Below are 20,605 nucleotides of genomic sequence, written 5' to 3'. Positions count from 1 at the left end.
TGATTTTTTTCAGCCTCATTGGCTTTGCATTGTGCTAAGTTTTCTAGGCACCAGTTATTTTGTTAAATTTCTTGAGGCTGTACTAACAATAAATTTCTATGGAATCTTTTTAGTTATTCAAGCATCCTAGCTTTGACCATTCTGTTCTCACAATGCCTCCCAGACAGCTATCGTATTTTGCCTCAACTGTGTGGTGAGGGACCCTTTGGGTCCTACTTCTTGATGCTCAAAAAGGATTAAAGTGATGCTGATGAAACTGTTTAGCAGCAAATGTATAAGAGATTAAAGGAAGTTAAGCGAGAAGCAGTAGAAAGATAGAGGAGGTTAATCAGAAACATTACTTTGAAGTCTTTTTTAAATATCGAACTTAATATAGTGCTGATATCACACCGTAATTATTCAATTATTCAATCATTCATTCAGCAAGTGTTGACTCAGCATTTAGTACATGCTAAGCACTTCACTCTCCCAAGAATATTTAGTCTATAAGGCTTACCTATTAATTGAGACTGAATTATTATGGACGAGTTTAATTCTGGTGACAGTCATAGAAATTAGATTTGGTTGAAATGCCATGCTACGTTCATCTCTTTCAAAGGGCATAGAAAATTATATCAATTCCAGATATGACATATATCCTTTGAAAAGTTGGAGAAGACTATAAAGAGATAAATGGGCTCATTCCACTCTTGATCCACCTAACTTTCTAAAGAAAAATGTATATACCACAGGAAATTCAAACTTAATAAATTCAAAATTGAATCATGATCTATTATTCTCTCCTGTAACCAAGTACCCTATCTTGGTAAATGGTACTACCTTCCACCTACATTTCCAACCAGGAGGCTAGAAGTCATCCAACATTCTTCTCCATGCTTTGCCACCCCTATTCAGAGTCCTGTTCATTCCATTTCCTAAGTATACCTTGAGTGTACTTCCATTTGTTCATTTCCTCCTCAGTTTCTGCCTCCATTATAGCCTCAAATATATCATTTTCACCCTCCAGTTTCCTTTCTCACCTGATGTCCTTTCCCCCTTCTTATCACCTTTCACCATACCACACTCATTTATTAAGACAGCTCAGCCGTTGTCTCTCTCACGAAGATTTTCTTGACCTCTTTCCATGATGGGTTAAATGCCCCTAATCTGTACTCTCCCTATCCAATGTAAATTATTATCCCTGTATATTGTAATTATTTGCAATACTCTGTAATTATTTACTCATTTGCCTTCCCCAAATAAATTGTTAAGTTCACTAGGCAGGGACTGCCACTATCACCTTAGTATCCTTTGCACTTGTTCATTCTCCACACATAGTCAATAATAATGAACAAGTGATAACTCTGTATCAATGGAGGGTTGCTCTCTTGAGTAATGCATACACTAAATACATTCTCACTGATGACCCATCGAAGATGCTGCTAAAATATTTGGGAAGGGGTTGCAAAAAAGAGAGAGTTCTTTTAACTCTGTGACCCTTCAATAAAACATATTATCAACAGAAATCTTCCATTTTTTCTCTACAGAGGATATTTTTCACAATTGTATTGTGATCACCTTGCTTTGGGATACATGAAAATAAAACATGGGAAAGTCTGTGCGTGGGATTTCTTATTAATGTGGTGATCATTTCATCTAAGAAAAGGAGAAAATTATACTATGTTTAGCTGTGACTATTGTGTAGTTTTGGCCTGGAATATAAAATGCATTGGAGAGCATTTTAAATTGATTAGCACCACCAGGCACAAGCATGTTTTAATTACTAAGATTTACTATATTACCCTAAACACCTCTCCATCACATCCTGATCCTTTAAGTGGGTCTTAGGAAAAAATGAGACAATAAGAAATGAGCCCCCAATATGATGTAGGCTCAGTGAGGCTCAATCCTTAGTTTAAAGGTCAGGGCTTTGATTAGGGCACGATTTAGTGGTGGAGGGTTTGTGAGGAGGAGAGCACAGTAAAATGTCTGAGATCGGATAGGCCTCTTTAAAGTAGGGAGGCATGACCCCAAAGGAACCATTATTTTTGCCATGTTAGGTATTGGTCACATTAATCTCAGTTCCGGAGCTCTAGAATACTCTGTTCTGAAATCAGGGATGTGAGAATAGAAGAGATAGTAGTTACTATTATTTCCTTTCATTTCTACTACACCCACATAAACAGTCTCATTTTCCTTTCTTAAGATGTTTTGTGTCATTGGGAGCTAAATTTGAACAGCATATGAAAGAAAAGAGAAGATTCCTGATGTTTGTCCACAAGAGAGATCTGAAATATTTTCCTCTGGAATATGATTCAGTTATTAAATATACACCCACTTTTAAGCATCCCACAAGTGTGGAACATTTCATCACTGGCTTGAGAAATATTTCTATATATAAATATCACTGTGTTAATCTACTAAATCAAAAAACAAAACAAAAATTAGCTAAGAGCATTGTTTTTAAAACTGTACGATATATTGAGTGTTACAAATAGTATAAGAGCATGTTTATTCATAGAAGAAAGAAAAAAGGAGATTGAGAATAGGTTCAAGTAATTAATAAAGCTATAATTAATTAATTATAATTAATACAGCTAATATAAAGCTATATTTTAGAATAGCACAAAAGATATAAAGTAAGCAATATATTAACATGGGGGAAAACTGAATTTTTGTAAATTTTGTAATGTCAGAGTAACTCACAAATTAGCCTGGAGACAGAAACCATTCTAATAGAGCTGTCTTCTTAAAGGCAAGTGTCTAAAAAGCTCTGGAGCTGTGTTTTGTGTTGTTTTTTTATTTTAGAAGAATCAGATCATCAACTTCCTCTATGGCAAGTAATAAAGTCTTGGTTAGTGAATTGCTTTTGCCACACTGAAAGCTCTTCCTCAATTAGTTTTTAGAGTGGGTTGAAATTGGGAAGGAGAATTTTCATTGACAATTTTATATAAAGGGCAAAAAAAAAGCATTTTTTATTCCCATAAATTACAGAAAGAAGAAAATCTTTCTGAAAAAAACCTAAAAACTAAAAATTATGTCTTTTGAAGGAGTCTAAAATGCATACCATTGAAGAAATATCTAAAGGAGATGAAATATCTAATTATTGGCTCTTTGTTTACACTCATGCATAAGTAGTGTTTAGTAATTTTAAATGAAGCTATCGTTATTCTTCCTTTTTCTCTTGATAGAGAGGACTTTCCTAGGATTCACAGACCATGCATCTCTCCTTTAAGCCAGCTGAGAAAAATTGTACCTATCACAGGTTGATTCAGAAGCTACTAATGGGACTGTGCTTGATTGATTGAATTGGCTAAGAAATATTTCATCTCTAGAAGATACATTTCACCAGAAAAACTTAAGGCTACAGTACTCAAGTTATTATTATAAATAAAAAGCGAAGATTTTAGTACAGAAGTGGTCCACATTCAAAGGTCAAGCAGGAAAAGAGTTGTATCTTTTTTCCACAAAATAAAATTTTTTCCACAAAATAAAAATTGCTTAAATGAAAGCCAATGATTTCATCTCTTTCAGATTTTGAAAAACTGTACCAAATTTTAATTCTGAAAAATTGTCTCATGAACCTATTAGCATAATTTATAGCTAACACACTAAAAGTTTATTTTGTGCCCAGAACCAGACTAAGCATTTTAAATAGAATACTTTAACATTTATAGTAACCCTCATGAGCTCAATTTCTCATTTTAACAAATTATTAGACAGGCTTCCAGGTCCATTTGACTGAATAACTAAACTCTTACTACATTTGTTCGTTCAAAAACATTTACTGAGCTCTTACTATGTGCTAGGAACTATTTTAGGCACAAGTAAGAATGAAATAAACCAACAAAAATCCTGCCCTAAGGAACATATGGTCTACTGCCCTGATTTGTTATTAGTATCATCCAGATTTATCTAAGGATTACTTAGATAATCAATTCAGTTCAAAATAGGTATATCACCACTCCAACATTTTTTTTCCACCACTTCCCCCATCATCTCTATTTATATTTTTCTGAGAATAGAATGATAATATTATATTTGAGGTTCTAAATTTGGCAGTAAACTATATCCGCAATACGTTGGCAAAAGGAAGGTACACTATATTTTATGTTACCTTGAAGTCAAAGAGGACAACTTGTGACATTGTAAGTCATTTGCTCACTGCCTTAGAAATCAAGTTGAGTATACGAGTGTGGTCACTGATATGTTGAAAGAAGCTAGGTCATCCCACCTATGAATTTTGTAACCTGGGAATTCAGTTCATCTTTATTTCAGCTTCCTTGCCTGTAACTTGGGCAAAATAATGAAACCTAAATCACAAGATTTTATGAGATCAAATTATGTATGTATGTGAATAAATCTTCTTGATTAATTGATTAATTGCTCCACCAATATTAGTTAGTTTTTTCATTTTCCAGGATTTGGATTAGTTGGCATTCAATAAATGCCCTTGGACTTACATAGTAAAAATTATTTCAATTTTCTTGATTTATTGTACGTTTCTTTGTGGTAATGATCCTTCTCAGCATATTATAATGACACATACCTAGTGACTAATCAGCAAACCCTAGTTTATAATAGAAACAATGGTTGACCTACTGCATTTACATGGCTATCTGTAGGGATACTTATGAAGTATTTAACACCAATGCCACTTGCTAGCAATTACTCAATTTTCCATGTCAGCATAATTTTAATAAATTTTTTATCCCAAAAGAGAATGATTGCTTCCTCCCCCAAGAATTTACAGTAGAATTTTTTGTCTTCTTGTTTATGGGAAAAAAAATAAAAGGAAATTTTGAGATAGCAATGCCTGGGCATAAATTTATTATTCATGTTAGCATATCTTCATCGTTCTAATTGCAATACAATCAAACATTGCTTCCAGTCTTTCTTATTTAGTTTTTCTTCTTTTTTTAAATATATGTTGCCATTAATTTAAAAAATTCTATCATCTTTGCTCTATTGCTTCCCCAATCTTTTAAGTAAGTAAATGTGTAAGACATCATTTTTCAAAGTGTGTTCAGCTGAACACCACTATTATATTACAGAAAAGATACCATGGTTGAATAAATATGAGAAACATTGGGTGAAAAAACGTTCAGCAGGTTTTTTACTATCAGATTTTCATAATGTGTTCATATCTATGATGAACTCCAAGAGGTTTTCCCAGACTTATTTAACCTCAAAACTCTTTCATGTATCAATAATTATGGCTAGTCTTCTATGCAAAACACTTTGCAAAATACAAGTGTAAGAAATAATTTATACTGCAGGAACACTTCTCCCTTTACAGTTAGAAAGAAAAACTCTATAACAATAAAGTTATTGATTTTTACTCTTAGCTGAACTGTATAAAATTATATGGTTTTTAAAGGCAGAAGGATTTAGTTCAAGGTTTTAAAATTAAAAGTGGTATTATTACACAAGTAGGGAAATATTACACAAGTAAACTTAAATAACAAATGAGAGATCTATATTGAAAAGGAAATTCTTTGATCTCCATGGTAATTAAACAAAATGAAATCCTTTAGGTGTTATGAACATAAATTCCCTTATCTCTCAGATGTTTAACAATGGAATTAGTGTATGCCTTAGTTTTTAGCATTTTTCCATGTATTATTGCTTTTATAGATACTGTAACCCTGTAAAGTTGTAAAGACAGTAGCTGTGAAATCTCTGTTTGATAGATTAGGAACCATTTAAACTAGTTTCCCTGATGTCACAGCTCCCATTCTTTTTACTCTGCCCAGCTGTTTTCCTAACTAAATGCACTCTCTTTTCCCTTTTTCAGACAAGATTTTAAACTAATAGTCTACAATGTATACAAAGTATACAATGTATATTTTCTAGCCCCAATTTCTGACTTCCAACCAAAGGCCTCAAAATATAGTAATTTGGTTTTCCACCCATTGAGCTCCACCAAAATTGCTCATAAGATCGTCAGTGACTCCATATTATATATTCCAAAGAATACTTTTCAGTCTTTATCTTACTGCAAATTTCTGCTATGTTTGACATTTTGACAGTTTCCTCCTCCTTGAAATTCTTTCCTCCCTGGTTTCTGAGACAGTGTCTCGAGCTTCTAAGAGAATTCTCCTCTCTCTTTTTTTTTTAACTCCTTCAGAGTCTCCCTCTCCCACTCCATCCACTCTGTACATATCAGTGTCCTTCCTGGTTGCTTCCTCAGTCCTTGCTCCTTCTCCCCATCACGCTCCCCTTGGTAGATGTCAATAACTCTCATCATTTAAGCCAGCACGTCTTTGCTGGAAACTTCCAAATTAACTACTGTGTTTTCTCCCCAGCTGCCTGGTAAACACACTTCAATGCACATCCCACAGGTACCTCTAATTCGACATGTCTCTCCCGCACCTCTACCCCCATTAGATTATAAGTTCTAGGAGGACAGGAACTTGACTGTGTTTACCAATGGATGTCTGCACTTACCAAATTGTTACCGAACCCAGGTCTGGCTGCTTGCCATTCGAGAGCCAATTCTCGAGAGGCAATTGTTGGTAGGAAAGGAAAAGCTTGCTTTATTTCGGAGGCTGGCAACTGGGGGAGAGGGTGGACTCTCCTGTCCTAGAACCAACTCCCGATTGCTGTTCAGGGGACAGGGGCTTTTAAAGGGGAGTTTCAGGGTTGTATTAGCGGAGGGAGGGAGCAGAACAGCACAGTCAGTTCTGACAGCCATCTTGCAATCAGTAATGTGGTGGTCTGATTGGCGTCATCTTGGTTGTTTTAAGTACAGTTAGTCTTTAGTTCCAGGGTTTGTTCCCATTTCTTTGAGGCCAGTTCTTGGAATTGTGGCAGCTTATGTCATGGCTACAGCCTGGCCATCATGTAGTTAACTTCTTCCACCTGGTGGGGTTTCAGTATCTACAAGACAGCTCAGAGGATATGGCTCAGAATATTATCTATAGCCCTTAAGGAGGAACTAAAGGTCCTTGACTTTGCTTAATGATTAAACTGTTATTATTTGGTCTCCTTTGACTGTTCTCCTTTGTTTCTGCATTTTCTCACTTCTCTAATTAAACTTATTCTTTGGCTAAAGTTTTTCCACAGACAAAAGGCAGGCTGAGGACATGGGGGGGCCAGGACCATAGGGTCCTGCTCCGTTTCAATATCCCCTATAATATAATAACTGCTCAACAAAAATGTGTATAATAAATATGTCAAAACTTTACATAACACATATAGCTTCCTTTTGCTAAATCTGCACTTCTCTTGAAAATTCCAATCACAGAAAATGACATTACTGTCCACACACTATCCCAAGACGGAAACCTGGGAGTTATCCTGAATTTTTCTCCACTCCACCCCCTTTTCCATAGTATGGCAATTTTACTTCCTAAATACTTCTATAATAGCTCTCTTCTTTTCCTTCCTACCAGTGCTCTATGAAAATCTAATAACTCTAGAGGTATCAGTGCAATAGTCTCCTGCCCCCAACAGATATCCTGAAACTATTGACATCCTCTTTATCTTCAGTCTCTGTAATTAGCCAGACTGAGCAATTTGAAATTCTAATTTAAGTTGTATCTCATTTTGCTTAAACTTTGGTAGTTGTTCCCAATTTCCCTTAGGAAGAAGGACACAACCCTTACTCGGGACACAGCTGTTCCTCTCAAGCCTCACCTACTCCTGTCCTCCACGCAGACCTTTTGCTGAAGTGAAGGTGAAATGCTGGTGGCTCTCAATGTTCCTCACTGCTTCCCTCCTCTAGCTGAGGCTTGTGCTACTCTCTCTTGTCTGCAATATCCTCCCCAGGCTTTCTTCACCTGGCTAATCTTTACCCATACTTTGAGACTACTCTTATATTCTCTCCTTTGGGAACTTTTCTCTGAACCAATAGGCTGGAAAAATAAAACTTTCCTCTGTTTACAGAATTCACTCTGAACAACTTTTTCTTGTTTGTTTGATTTTAATTACTTATTCCTTTTTTTGCTAGTATTAGCTCTTTATTTACTGATCTCTGCCTAGATAAAATATATTTCTTGAGAGTTTAAAACCTAGCAAAATATTTAATGCATGGTAGAAATTCTATAAATACTTATTAAACTAAACTTAGCCATTGATCCTACTATAACTTAGTTTAGTTAATGAAACTGAGATTTAATTATCTCTACAATTTATAGGAGCCCTGCATATTCAAATATCCAATGCTTTCTGGTTAACTTAAAGATGTACATAAAGTATTGTGTGTGTGTGTGTGCGCGCACACACGAACACGTATGCGTGTGTGTGTGAGAGAGAAGTAGGGAGAGAGAGAGAGGAGGGAGGGAGAGAAAGAGAGAATGTAAATTCTCTCTATTATCTATTAAGATCCAGTTAATAAGGTTAATACGTATTTCTCTTGCAGGATCACTATGGTAAATTTTAAATAGATATTGAACTGTATTTATTTTATACTATGATAGACGTAAATTAAATAGAGTAACCAATTGGAACTAAGTTCTTTACAAGATATAGGCCAGAGATACTTTGATGACTGATAGGTGTAAGGGCATCCTGTTTTCTTTCACTAAGTCATTCACCTGTTGTATCAATATCTTAGCCAGCTGGTAAAATAAAAAGACAGTTTACCCTTGACATACAGGTACTTCAAGCAAAATACGTGTATTTATTCCTTTTAAGCTCAAATGAACACACAGGTACAAGCAGTGCCTGTTTGCCTGTGCTGTGTCGTGAGAAAGGAAGGGTTGATTCCTCAGTCATTTCATGGATGAACAAAGTTCAGAAATCACCCAAATGAGATAGTGGATGGACAATGTCAACCAGTGCTTAGTTATTGTGAGGACCTTGCTTCTAGTTAGAAAGCAACCATTCAAAAACACATGTACACTTTGCATTAGCTAAATGTATAGAGAGAAGCTTGATATATTTTTCTTCCCTGGAGATAAGGGCAATCTTAGATGTCTATGAATTCTATAATTTTCTTTCTCAAATTTTAATGTGCATACTAATGACTTTGGAGTCTTGGTAAAAATCCAAATTCTTATTCAGCAGTTATTAATGGGACCTAAGAGTCTACGTATCTAACAAGCAACCAGGTGATGCTGATGTTGTTTTGTGGACCACCCTTGGAATAGCAAGGATATGGATGATAGCCTTTTATTTTTTTCTGCTTTCATAGCTCTTGAAGGCACTTTCACATACATTATATCACGTGATTTCACAATAAGTCTGTTAGATTAGCATGGAATACATTGTTGATGGGAACTCTATTTCATAGGTAAAGAATGAAGGACTCAGAACTTAAGTGATTTGTTGTAAATCACTCCATACCTATTGTCCTAGAGTTCCTCTTTCTAAACCATCCTGCCTCTGTTGGTCTTTTACATTTAAAAAACTATCTCTGCATGTGTTATACTGCAAATCCAAGACATGTCAAAAATAGGTTTTTTAAAATAATCATTAACCAACACCTCCCGTTCTATGAGGATAATTTTGTTGATCTGCTGTGGCTATGGTGGCTTTTGAGTGATTTTCTGTCTCCTCTGAGAAGGAAAAGGCTGCACAGCTCACAGCAGAGATAATACAGGAGCTGAGACGCAAAGTTAGAAGAAACCCATTCAACAAACATTGCTATCACATGATATGCTAGAGGAAAACATATGCAAACAGACCAAGGCTGGATAACTCATGTTGTGTGTTTAAAGACAGAGACAAGGGGGTGGGTGGGAAAGTTAGTTGACAAGAATGGAGGGAAGTTAAACAGGTAAGATGTTTTTGATATGGACCTGACATGAAAGGAAAATATTGAAAAGTCACTGAATAGACGAAAATCCACAGAATTGGTGATCTTTTTAAAATGTCTTTGTGGTGGTGGATTAGATAAATGGAAGCCACATGAAGAAATACGCTGGGGGCAGTATAATGCAGTGGCAATGAACCTAACACTGTGCCCCTACACGTACCCATTTAGAAAATGTAACTAGCATAGGCTTCTGGTAGATCTTTGAAGAGGAGATGGAAACAAGATGATTAAGTCATGGGTTTGTATATTTATTCAGGCAAGAGATGATGAGAACTAGAACTAGGGTCTTATCGGGAGAGAAAAAAAGGAGAGACCAAATTTGGGAAACATGTAACTTAGTACTTACTTGGATGTTGGGTTCTGAAAGAAAAGGGAAAGCTGTAAATGACTCAGATGTTTAAGTCAGTGTAACTGAATTCTGAGTCATGAGTTCCATTTTTTGAGATAAGAAACAAAAGGAAAAGAGAATGTTAAGGGATATTGAGTTCAATTTTAAAACAAAGTGATGTCCAGGCAGATTAACGATGTGAAGATTTTGATGAGGTAGTTAGAAATGCAGTTACAGAACTCTGAAGATTTTGTTTATGAATATAAATTTTCTTGATAAATAAGAAAAGTAAATTATTGCTTATGCAAGTCTTTTTTGGTTTTAATTACATTACTACTTTTAATTAATGTCCATTGCTTCCCGAAAAGAACACTTAGCTATTCTCCAATTACCTAATGAAATGCATGCCCTGTTTGCCATCGTTTTCATTAGGGGGTAAAAAACAAAGAATTTAGAGGCCAATAATATGCCATGTCAAAAATAAATAATTGCTACAATGTTGCTTCAGTTTTTAAAATTGTAGTCATCTTTTGTTGTTGTTTTATTTTTAACTCTGTGAGTTAAATGTTTGTTTCTGTCAAAGAGAAAGATTTTTTTTTTTGAGGAGTAAGAGATGACGAACATGGTCAGATATTATCTAGAGGTCAGTAATATGAAGCAAGAAAACTATCCCCTGGGTTTGGCAACAGACATGTTAGTGGTCACCTTTGCAGAAGAGATTTTAGGAGAAAAGATTGCTCACCAGAAGTGTCTTCATGTACACTCAGCTTTAATTTAATCCATCCTTTCATTATTTTTTCAAAGCTCGGGGGGGGATTTTTTTCTTCCTCATAATTAAGCTAACGTCCTCCACCTATAGTGTGTATCCCAACACTTGTCATATCTGGGGCCGTTCTCTCCAAATTAATATCTCCCTCTGGATTTCATGCTCCTCCTCTCCCTGGAATGCTCCACCTTATCATAAACATGGAAACAACAAACCTAGTTCATTGATTCCACCTGCTGGAATATAGTATTTTGTCTCCTTTTAACAGCAAACTCCTGAAAAAAGTAGTTGCTGTTCTGCGTCCACTTATTATTGATAAATTCCCTTATTAATTCCTCTAAGCTTCTTTCTACTTCCACCACTTTACTAAAAATGCTCTCCACTTGGTCACAAAATAACAGATTTTTGTCAAATATAATGGCTGTTTCTCAGTCATCATGCCCCTTGACTTTCCTGAGACATTGAGACTGCTGATTTTTTGACTTTTTCTTGAAAGTGTCCGGGCTTTGGGATACTGATGCACTGTGTGTCTTGATCTCTCAGGTAACACACTTTCCTTTTTACCAGTTCTTTTACTTTTCCAAGAAGCTGCCTTTCATTCCCTTCTCTTTTCTCTCTACATTCCTGTTTATTGAAGAAATCCTTTTCTCCTTTGGCTTCTAACTCTAAACCTCTAAGCTCATAGGTACAAAACCTTATGTGAGGATTCAGAGTGAATATTCCCTATTTCCTAGTGTCTCTAGGACACCTCTGTCCACCCCACCTGCATTTCCTTTGCAACTTCTACATTTCATCACCTTCTTCATCTTTTCGTGCTTGAGACCTTGGAGTCATATATAGCTAATGTCATCATTTCTAGCCTTTTCCTGTGAAACAGCTTGACAATTACAAAAGCAGTGATACCACAGTACAGAGAGTATGATTGTGATTGTATGTATTCATATAACTGAAAGGGTATATAACAAGATGCTATTAGTATTTTTCAATGGGTTGCTAGGTCCTGTGATATTTAAAAAACTTAATTCCTTATAATTCCACACAGAATATTAGTCATGGCTATAAATAATATTTAAAGTAAACAGAATTCAGTTCCTTAATGCTGCCTCTCTGTACCTCTCCCTATCAATTTCTCCCACCTTTATAACACTTAGATTACTATAAAAGTAATCTTTTACTCATAAGGCCAGACGTCATTGCTGCAGTCCTGCCATTTTCTGTTCCTCATGTAGCCCCTGGAATCTCCTTTGGTCCTTGATCCTCCCCTCACTGTCTCCTGCTTATGCCATGCTCATCCCTGCCTCCGGGCTAACTCCTAAATAGAGCTCCCTTTTATTGAATCTGAACCAAATGGCAAACATCAACTGGATTTCTTATGACAACCCTACCAAGTGAGTATTCAATAGACAAAAAAATTAAAACTCAGAAACGTTAAGTAATTTAGGTCACACCCCTAGCAAGTGGCCAAGAGAGTCAAATTCATGTTTTTCTACTATAAAGCCGACTTCCGCCATGCTTTATAATCACCTTCCTGCCTCAGACGCTCTTGCATATTCCTAAAATCCCAGCTTGATCCATCATCTCCCTGAAGTTTTCACTGATTGACACAGACTACAGGAATGTCCCCTCTCTCTAGACTCCTAGAGCACTCTTCACAAATGTAACTAATTATCTGGTAGCCATCTTTCAATAGTTCATGTCTATGTCCTTGATCATCTTCTCTTGGGATGAAAACAATATCTTATCACTTATTTCTAAACTTTGTATCACCAAGCACAATTCTTGACATATGGCAGTGATATTAGCATAATATATGTTGTCAATAAATTGTTAATTGATTATATTTTATAATAAAATAGCCCTTAGTGCTGATTTCTCTTTCCTTTTAGGAAGAGAAAAATAAATATAACATAAAAATAGGCATAATTATTTAATGTCAACCAATACTAGGAAATTTATAGTGCATATATTACTATTTTCCATTATATACCAAAAGTAAAATAAAGCATAAAATACAATGCTATGCTTACAGGAAGGGGTGACATCATGCACCGTTTATCTGGCCAGCGATTTTTCGCTGACCCCAGTAAGGGTGCTAACAGCAGTAAAGTAATTTATATACATAGCTTTTCCTTTTCTTCAGATATATCTAAAGTTCAGTTATAACTTTTGATGTTAAGACTCAATGTATCATTTTGTCTTTATCATGCATTTTTCTTACTGATTAAAATTGTTGATTTTTCCATTTATCTTCCAGAGAATGCATACTTTCAGATTTTATAAAGTCACTTAAAGTTATTTCATTCACTAAAAATACAAAAACACTTAAACAATCCCTTTTTATATGTTGACAATACTTTTCGTAGAAGTGACAATAATTTAGGTTAATATTTAACCTATACACAGAAGGGTGAAGCAAGAATTACTTAAATGTAGGTTAAAATTTGTAAAAATTAGTACGTGAAAATATTTTAACACCAACGATATGAATGTCTGCATGTACATAGTATCACTTTCACTATAGGGAGAGATATAGATATAACCTTCTTTTGCGTATGTAGATACAGACATGTAAATATCTTCATATAGATATAAAATATTTGGTATAGGGTTAGCCCTAGAAAGACTGTAATTAATTGGAGTTTTCCTCGGGAATTTTAGTCTTTTTTTTTTCCTGCACTTTATTCTATGATGTTTCTTCTTCTAACTTTTAACACCTGTCTTAAAAGTGACCAGCTAATCTCTTGTCTTCCTTTCTCGAAGAACCTGTTTGCAGGAAGTCTCTTGTAAAAGTATCCCATTACGCCTCCAAAGAGTATTTGGATATTTAATTAGCGGGAAAGAAAATAGTTGAATCTGTTATGTTGAACTGTATGAAACTACTGTTTTTGAGGTAAAAGATGTTCGAGTACAGGTGATTCCATAAGGTTCAACCAATTATAAGAATAAGATTTAGACATTTGTCACTATCTGGCTAAATTCTCTGAACTGAAATTGTCCCCTTAGCACTTTGTAAACAATGTTCAATTGCCCAGTAGATAAATAAGGAGCAGCATATGTTAACAGTTCCAATGCTTTGACAAACGTATCCGAAATTTGCTAACAGAAAACAGAAGTTATATTAATTTTAGCATACTTTTGTGTATGGCTTATTACAATTAAAATATTTGCGGTACACGAGTATTTTTTCAATGTTTTCAGCATTTCAAGGCCTTACACAGCCTGATTGTAACACCGGCCTTGTTCATTATAAACAGAATATATACTTATATGTAAATCTTACAAAGTGTCCTTACCTGCTTTGGACATCTTTTCATGTTTTTTAATTTCAGGTTCTGGGGTGAGACAAACACATACACACACACAAACAAACAAATTGGAAAAAATAAGCATTTAAAAAAATCCGTACTAAATGGAATAATAGGCAGGTTTAATAGATTTTTCTCATTTCTTCTCAGTTTCAATTATAGTTACATACTTTTATCACTACACAATGGAATATGTATTTGTAGTAAACTATAAAGTAACTTAAGCAAAGGACATTGGTTTAAATTCCAGTTTGCTAAAAAGTTTTATACTAATCAAGTAATTTGGCATTTTGTCTTTAATAAGAGCCCATTTCTTATCATTCATAAATTCTCTAAGCATTGCAAATAAGGAAATTAGCCAAAACGGTTCAGAAAAAAAATGTGTTGTAATTTTTCCTAATTTGACGAATTTAAGCAATTTTCTACTTCTGACTACATACGTTGAATTCATGGAGCTCCACCTGGTGGTTAATTTAATCATTTCAAACTGGTATAATTATTGTTTTTAGTAGTATTTGTTATTAATTTTATAAAATAAATTAAATTGGATTAACTTCAGTATAATAGTATAAACACATTAAAATAAAGTATTGTGCTTTCTTATTTCCTAGGACAATGGCTTTTGTCTAGAAACTCTGCATTCTAACTTAATATCAGTACAGGATAAATACATAGTTTTTTGAGCTATCCAAGTAATACTCATGACACTACCCCAACAACTGCAATAACTGATATTTTCATGCTCCCCAGTCCTTTCTCTTATTTAAACAATTTTGCCTTGACCTCATAGTTCTCCTCTCTCGGCATAAAGTCTTGTTTTGATTAATAGAAGGGTTCTGGTACATTACAATTTTCCCTCCCTTCAAACAGCAGAAAAACTGAGCTTTTGGTTGGGATATTACTGAGTACAGACTTTGTGTCAGGGGTAGTGCTAACCAGCTTTATTTGGGTCTTAGCCTAATGGAGTCTATTTCCTAGAGTTACAAGTTTTTATAAAGCTCATTTGCTTAACTGCAGAATTTTATGTAATACAGAATTCCATAGCCATTCACACCTTACTTCCTGTACCACTTGAATGCACATCCTGTAAAAAGTGATATCAGCACTATATTGTTGCACTTCCACACTCCCTGGCACATATTTCTCTCTTTTTAGTTGACACATTCACTTAACCGGGTAGGACATACACTATTTTAATATTTTCTATGTGCCTTAATGTGGTATAAAATTTTGTTATACTATTTTTAATTAATTTTGTTTATTGTCTGTATCCCCTTTCGATTTTAAGTTCCATAGGGCAAGAGTTGTGCCTTGTTTGCTACTCAAATATCAGCATTTGGTCAAATATCTAACACGTGGTGTATGATCAATAAATACTGTTGAATGAATGACTGAACAAAACAAATATAGACAATGAAATATAGAGCAAAAAATATAGAGAAATATGAAATGCTCCCTCCTGTGTATCTGTAGTCCTAGAAGAAACTGATTCATGCTTCTAGAGTTAGAGATAAATATTCAATGCTCTAGGACAGGGTCCACAGGCATTTGCTCATCATGTAGAGCTGTCTATTCGAAAGAGTTTTGCTTCTCACTCTACACCTGGTTCTCTCCCCTGTCAATCACATTGCCATGTAATCTTGAAGTGGAATCATTTTAGACTTAATGTTTGTCAAAAGATCTTCTGTAAAAAATAAAAGTTGTGGGGAATACTTTTATCAGCTATGAGCACAATACAATCAGAACCAACTTCTACCTTGTTCATGAAATTTTATAACCACTCTTATGATCATTCAACATGCATGTGGCTGTGGACCCTCTCACGATGTGAGAACTACTGACTTTTGGTGTTATGTAAACAACACTAACATGATAACCACACAACTTATGAATTCCTGGGAAGCGTGGAAAGGAGGCTCTTGGATCTATAACCTGGCTTTTTTAAGCAAGCTCATTTAGTTAGTTTTGTGACCTTGGGCATTACTTAAATCCTCAAGTCTCAATTTTGTCATTGCTGAAATGGAGAAAATAATGTTGTAAAATTGATGTAAGAATTAAGAGTGATGTGTGGAAAAAGCTTACTTATTTTAAAATTATGCTCATGAACTTAAAATACATGATCTCTCAAGGTAATTTTCTTTTGTTCTTACAGAACTGGAACTTTACCGTTGAATATGCAAAGCAGGAATTGATAGGTGAGGATTTCTAAGGTGGACATCTCTTTTATTAGCCTACTTGGTCCCTAAGAACTTGGTGCCCTCATTTTGTAGACAGCATTTCTACTGAAGTGTGTCTTTAATTTTTGAGTCACATATGGATGCCTGTTCTTAGTCCTATAAAAATGACAAATACATATATATATATAGACATATTTATATATATATATAGTCAAATAACAACAACAATATATATATGTCTATATATATACTTTTTTTTAAAGTTTAGTCAAAAGTCTTCATTGAGAAGTTTCAGGAAATTAAGGGCAGTATTTGATGCTGAAGACTGAGATCTGGAAGCCGGGAAAAGAGAACGGGAACTTGTATTTTCACCTCATCTATACTGCTAAATATTTTTAACCATCGATTTTTATTGTATAATAAAATATCTGGTTTCCATAAACATTTTTCACTTGAGCCCTTCTTTCTGGGCTCGACTCACAAGCACTGCAGAAACATAGAATCAAGCAATCCCCAAGCTGAGTGTTTGAAGCAGACAGCCTGCCATTTCATATGCAGCACTGACTTTTCCAGGCGGTTGATTTCACTTATGAAATATTAATTGCTGGTGGGTCTGGGGAGGGGAGCTTCATTAATGATTTTTCAGTGTCATCAACACTGTGTTCTCAAGTAAAGCAGGCCAACCAAAACTTCAACATGCATGTGCTTGAATTAGAGAAGGGCAGCAGTGGGGATCAACTTTGCTTAGGAGTCTCTGTTCTGTCTTTATAAATTGAAAAGAAAGAAACCTATGCAATATATAAATCCCAAGAATGTGCATTCTTTTAAGAATATCTCCACTTTAAATATTTTGCAAGTTAGAAGCTGAATGCCAGTGATTTTTCTTTTTCCAATCTTTTTTGTTATCATTATCAAATTGCTTCTTCAGCACATAGAAGCCTTATATGTGTAATAAAATATAATAATAATAATTCTTGGTTTTGCAACTAATGATGTTTTGTATTTTATACATGGCACTCACTAAGTGTATTATATGCATTATCTATAATTTATTTATATAATATTAAATATTCATTTTTATTAGCTCTCTAACCCCAGTAGAATACAAATTTCATGAGTCCTGGGGTGAATTTTCATTTTCTCTGCTGTATGATAGTGTCTAGATCAGTGCTCTGCACAGACTAGGGATCAATAAATATCAGCTGCACAAAATTTGTTGCACGAATGAAAAATTATATAATCCTCATTTACCACTCCTATGAACTAAATACTACTATTACACCCACTTTACAGATAATAATACTGAGGCTTAATACTTGTCTAAGTATGTACTCCCTAGTAAATGGAAAAACTGGTCTTTGAATACTGATTCATTCCAACTCCAAAGCCTTAAACACTTGTACGCACACTGCTATAACTACTGTTGATACAGACAGAATGAAAGTTTTCAAATATTTCATGCATAAAAACTACATAGTAAGCCACGTGCTACATCTTATAGGTACAAATTACTAACAGAGTCATTAAGATTGTAATTAGCATGAATGATAAAGCCACAGAGGTTTCTATTTTTTTCCAGCCAGTCATTAAATCATGAATCGTATAAACAGTTTCCTAAATTAAGCTGGTTAAACTAGGTAAATATACTGAACAGGGATAGAAAATTGATAGCTATCTCACTCATTGCTGGAGTAGTATTCAATATTTAGTGGCATGGGAAGATTTTACATTTAAAAGCAGGTCACCAAACCTATTTATATAAAATATACAAAGGAACTTCAGCATTGTTTTCCCTAGGCAATTGTATGTGAGTTCTGGTCTGAGGGAATATGGAAAGCCTGCTGGCAAAGGAGGCAGGTCATATTGCCAGGCATGAATCCCAAATCTACCTCAGGTAGCTGTGTGACCCGGGCAATTCACTTCCAGTGCTTCAGTTTTCACATTAATAAAAAAAAAAGGATTGCTGTGAAAATGAAATTGAACACTACGTGTGAAGCACTTAGTGTCAGACACAAAGCCAACAGTGTATGTTAGTCTCTTTACTGATATTTGAAATGATTTTTCTTATATTTTTCTACCAAGATGTTCAATAAAATATATTTAAATATAAATATATTTAAATAAAGCAATTAAAGTTGTATTAAATGAAGTAACATTCATAAATTTATTCTAAACCCATGATTTTTATATCATTTGAGTAATCATTTGCATTTTTTGATGAAAATCCACTACTATTACAATTACATACATATACACATTTACACTTTACTGTGTCCTTATTGTATTATTTAACAACAAATGGTTTGCAAAACACACACACACACACACACACACACACACTCTTTCATATTTTGTTTTCTGCATGAGGTTTTATTGGATGGGATAGAGCACTATCGTCTCTCCAATCAGCTCGCTACCCAATTTGGGATTTGGAAGAACCGTCAGGGAACACATGTTTCTTCTTAACTATGTCTTAAGAGAAAGTGTTTTGCAAATAAGAGGTCTGTTTTAATAGGTAGCATTTGATTTCATCTGCTGTGGACACATTATTTTATGACCCTGGTGAACACAACTGTGAGAAAGACAAGCTCTGATTATCTTTCAGTTTGATTTGAAATGTCTTCAGTTCACAGATTTCCAAAAGACAAAACTGTCCTGAGTTTGGGTGAAGTTACACAGAGAACCAACACCTGACAGCCTCTACCCCACAACTTTTCATCTTATCTCTGCCTACATTTCTTTCCTTCAATATTCCATGGACTGTTTAATATTTTCCTTCCTCTTATTGAACCATGTTCATATGTTTATGAAACCTCATGCATTCTCTATGCTCCTATTTTTCCTGCTTGACTTTCTAAATCAGTGTTATCTTTGGTTGTAAACTGAGGAATCCTTTCATGCATAATAAAGGGGCAAGGTGATGATGTTCTCAAGTAATTGCCCAACTTCATCCAAAGCAAGAGATCATTTTTTGCACTGCAGCTGGAGAAAAACAGACAGACACAAACCAAATGAACAAAAAAATCCCTCAGTTTAAAATTTATTTCCCTATTGAAAAACCAAATGGTCTAATGTGAGGCATCTAAAACACTCTAAATTTTAATTTTCTCACCTTCTGAAATGGGAGCAATGATAATTAGCTGATGTATGTGGCTGAGATTAGATTGAATAACTGAACAAATATTTCCTGAGCACTCATGTACTAATACCTATATCATAGATACCATTGATTGGATGAAAACTTTGGTTTGCTTTGTCTAAGTCACCACTGGAGGCCACTTCACTTTTACTCTTTCCCAGCTCTCTTTCCCAAGTATTGTGAGATCTTTGAGGACAGGGATTTTGTCTTGTTCATCTTTGGAGCCTCAGTGACTAAGATATCCCCAGAATATTATTCTAACACTCAAAAATTGTTATTGACACAAAACAATTTAAGATGTGGTTTCAAAATGCCAAGAAAATCAAATTTATAAGCTTCAGTTTTAGATGGTTTAGACCAAAATGTAAAGTGGAATCCCTGTCCCATTAACTAAAACCTTACATGGGTGGAAAAGTCATTTAGGATGGACCCAGCAGATACACAACATTGGTGTACATTATCCTCAGATAATTATCTGGTAATTTCACACCCGCTCTCTCTCTGCGTTTATGTCTGTGTCTGTCTGTCTCTCTCTCACCTCTCATTCCCATTAGGTCAACAAGAAAAGCAATTATGCTTTATAAGCTTCTATAGGTATAGTTTTAAAATAGCTCTAGTTCGCAATACAAACACTTAATGCATGACTCAATGCTTTATGACTAAGTCCTGATTCTGCAACCCTTCCTTGGCAAGATTCCCGTAGGACTTTGATGCTCACAAAGAAAGTTTGCTGAGTGGACAGTAAAAACACAAAATGAGCCAGAGGGCATTCTCTCTTTGCAGCACAGAATAAATGCATACATTTTCCGTGCCTCATTCTGTCATCATTTCATTTTCGTGATCCTTTGTCTTTTGTATATGCTAAATACGATGTCTCACATTCCTGATAGTGTCACTCTGTCTTTATCTAATCTTTCTTTTATGCCTTGCTATGTGTGCCTCATTATTCTATCCTTCCCTGAAGCTTCCCAACATGAAGAGTCTGCACTGAAAGAAGTAAGAAATAATTGGAGGAGGCTGAACATATTGTAGGTCGCACAGAGAATAGTCAGTCAGAACAAGGTCCTGTGATGTTATTTGAAGATGGCAGGAGAGCTGGTTGGATATATTTCAGGTAATGAACCAGTTGACTTTAAAGCATTCAAATG

General features: G+C 34.9%; 1 protein-coding gene across 13 annotated transcripts in view; it reads right to left on the bottom strand.

Annotated features, from left to right (window-relative positions):
- Positions 1–20,605, bottom strand: part of TRDN (triadin) — a 367,278-nt gene that overhangs the window by 44,337 nt on the left and 302,336 nt on the right. For all 13 annotated transcript variants that reach the window (XR_009005184.1, XM_057527820.1, XM_057527823.1 and 10 more), the window contains one exon: positions 14,130–14,168. Coding sequence is in view for 12 of the 13 variants with exons in the window: in XM_057527820.1 (XP_057383803.1) it covers positions 14,130–14,168 (39 nt within the window). In the remaining variant the exon portion in view is untranslated. The remainder of the gene's footprint in view (positions 1–14,129; positions 14,169–20,605) is intronic.

The sequence above is a fragment of the Balaenoptera acutorostrata genome, chromosome 14, assembly GCF_949987535.1.
Source record: "Balaenoptera acutorostrata chromosome 14, mBalAcu1.1, whole genome shotgun sequence".
Taxonomy (NCBI): domain Eukaryota; kingdom Metazoa; phylum Chordata; class Mammalia; order Artiodactyla; family Balaenopteridae; genus Balaenoptera; species Balaenoptera acutorostrata.
Note: the sequence above shows the minus strand (reverse complement) of the source record. Positions and strands in the feature narration are given on the sequence as shown.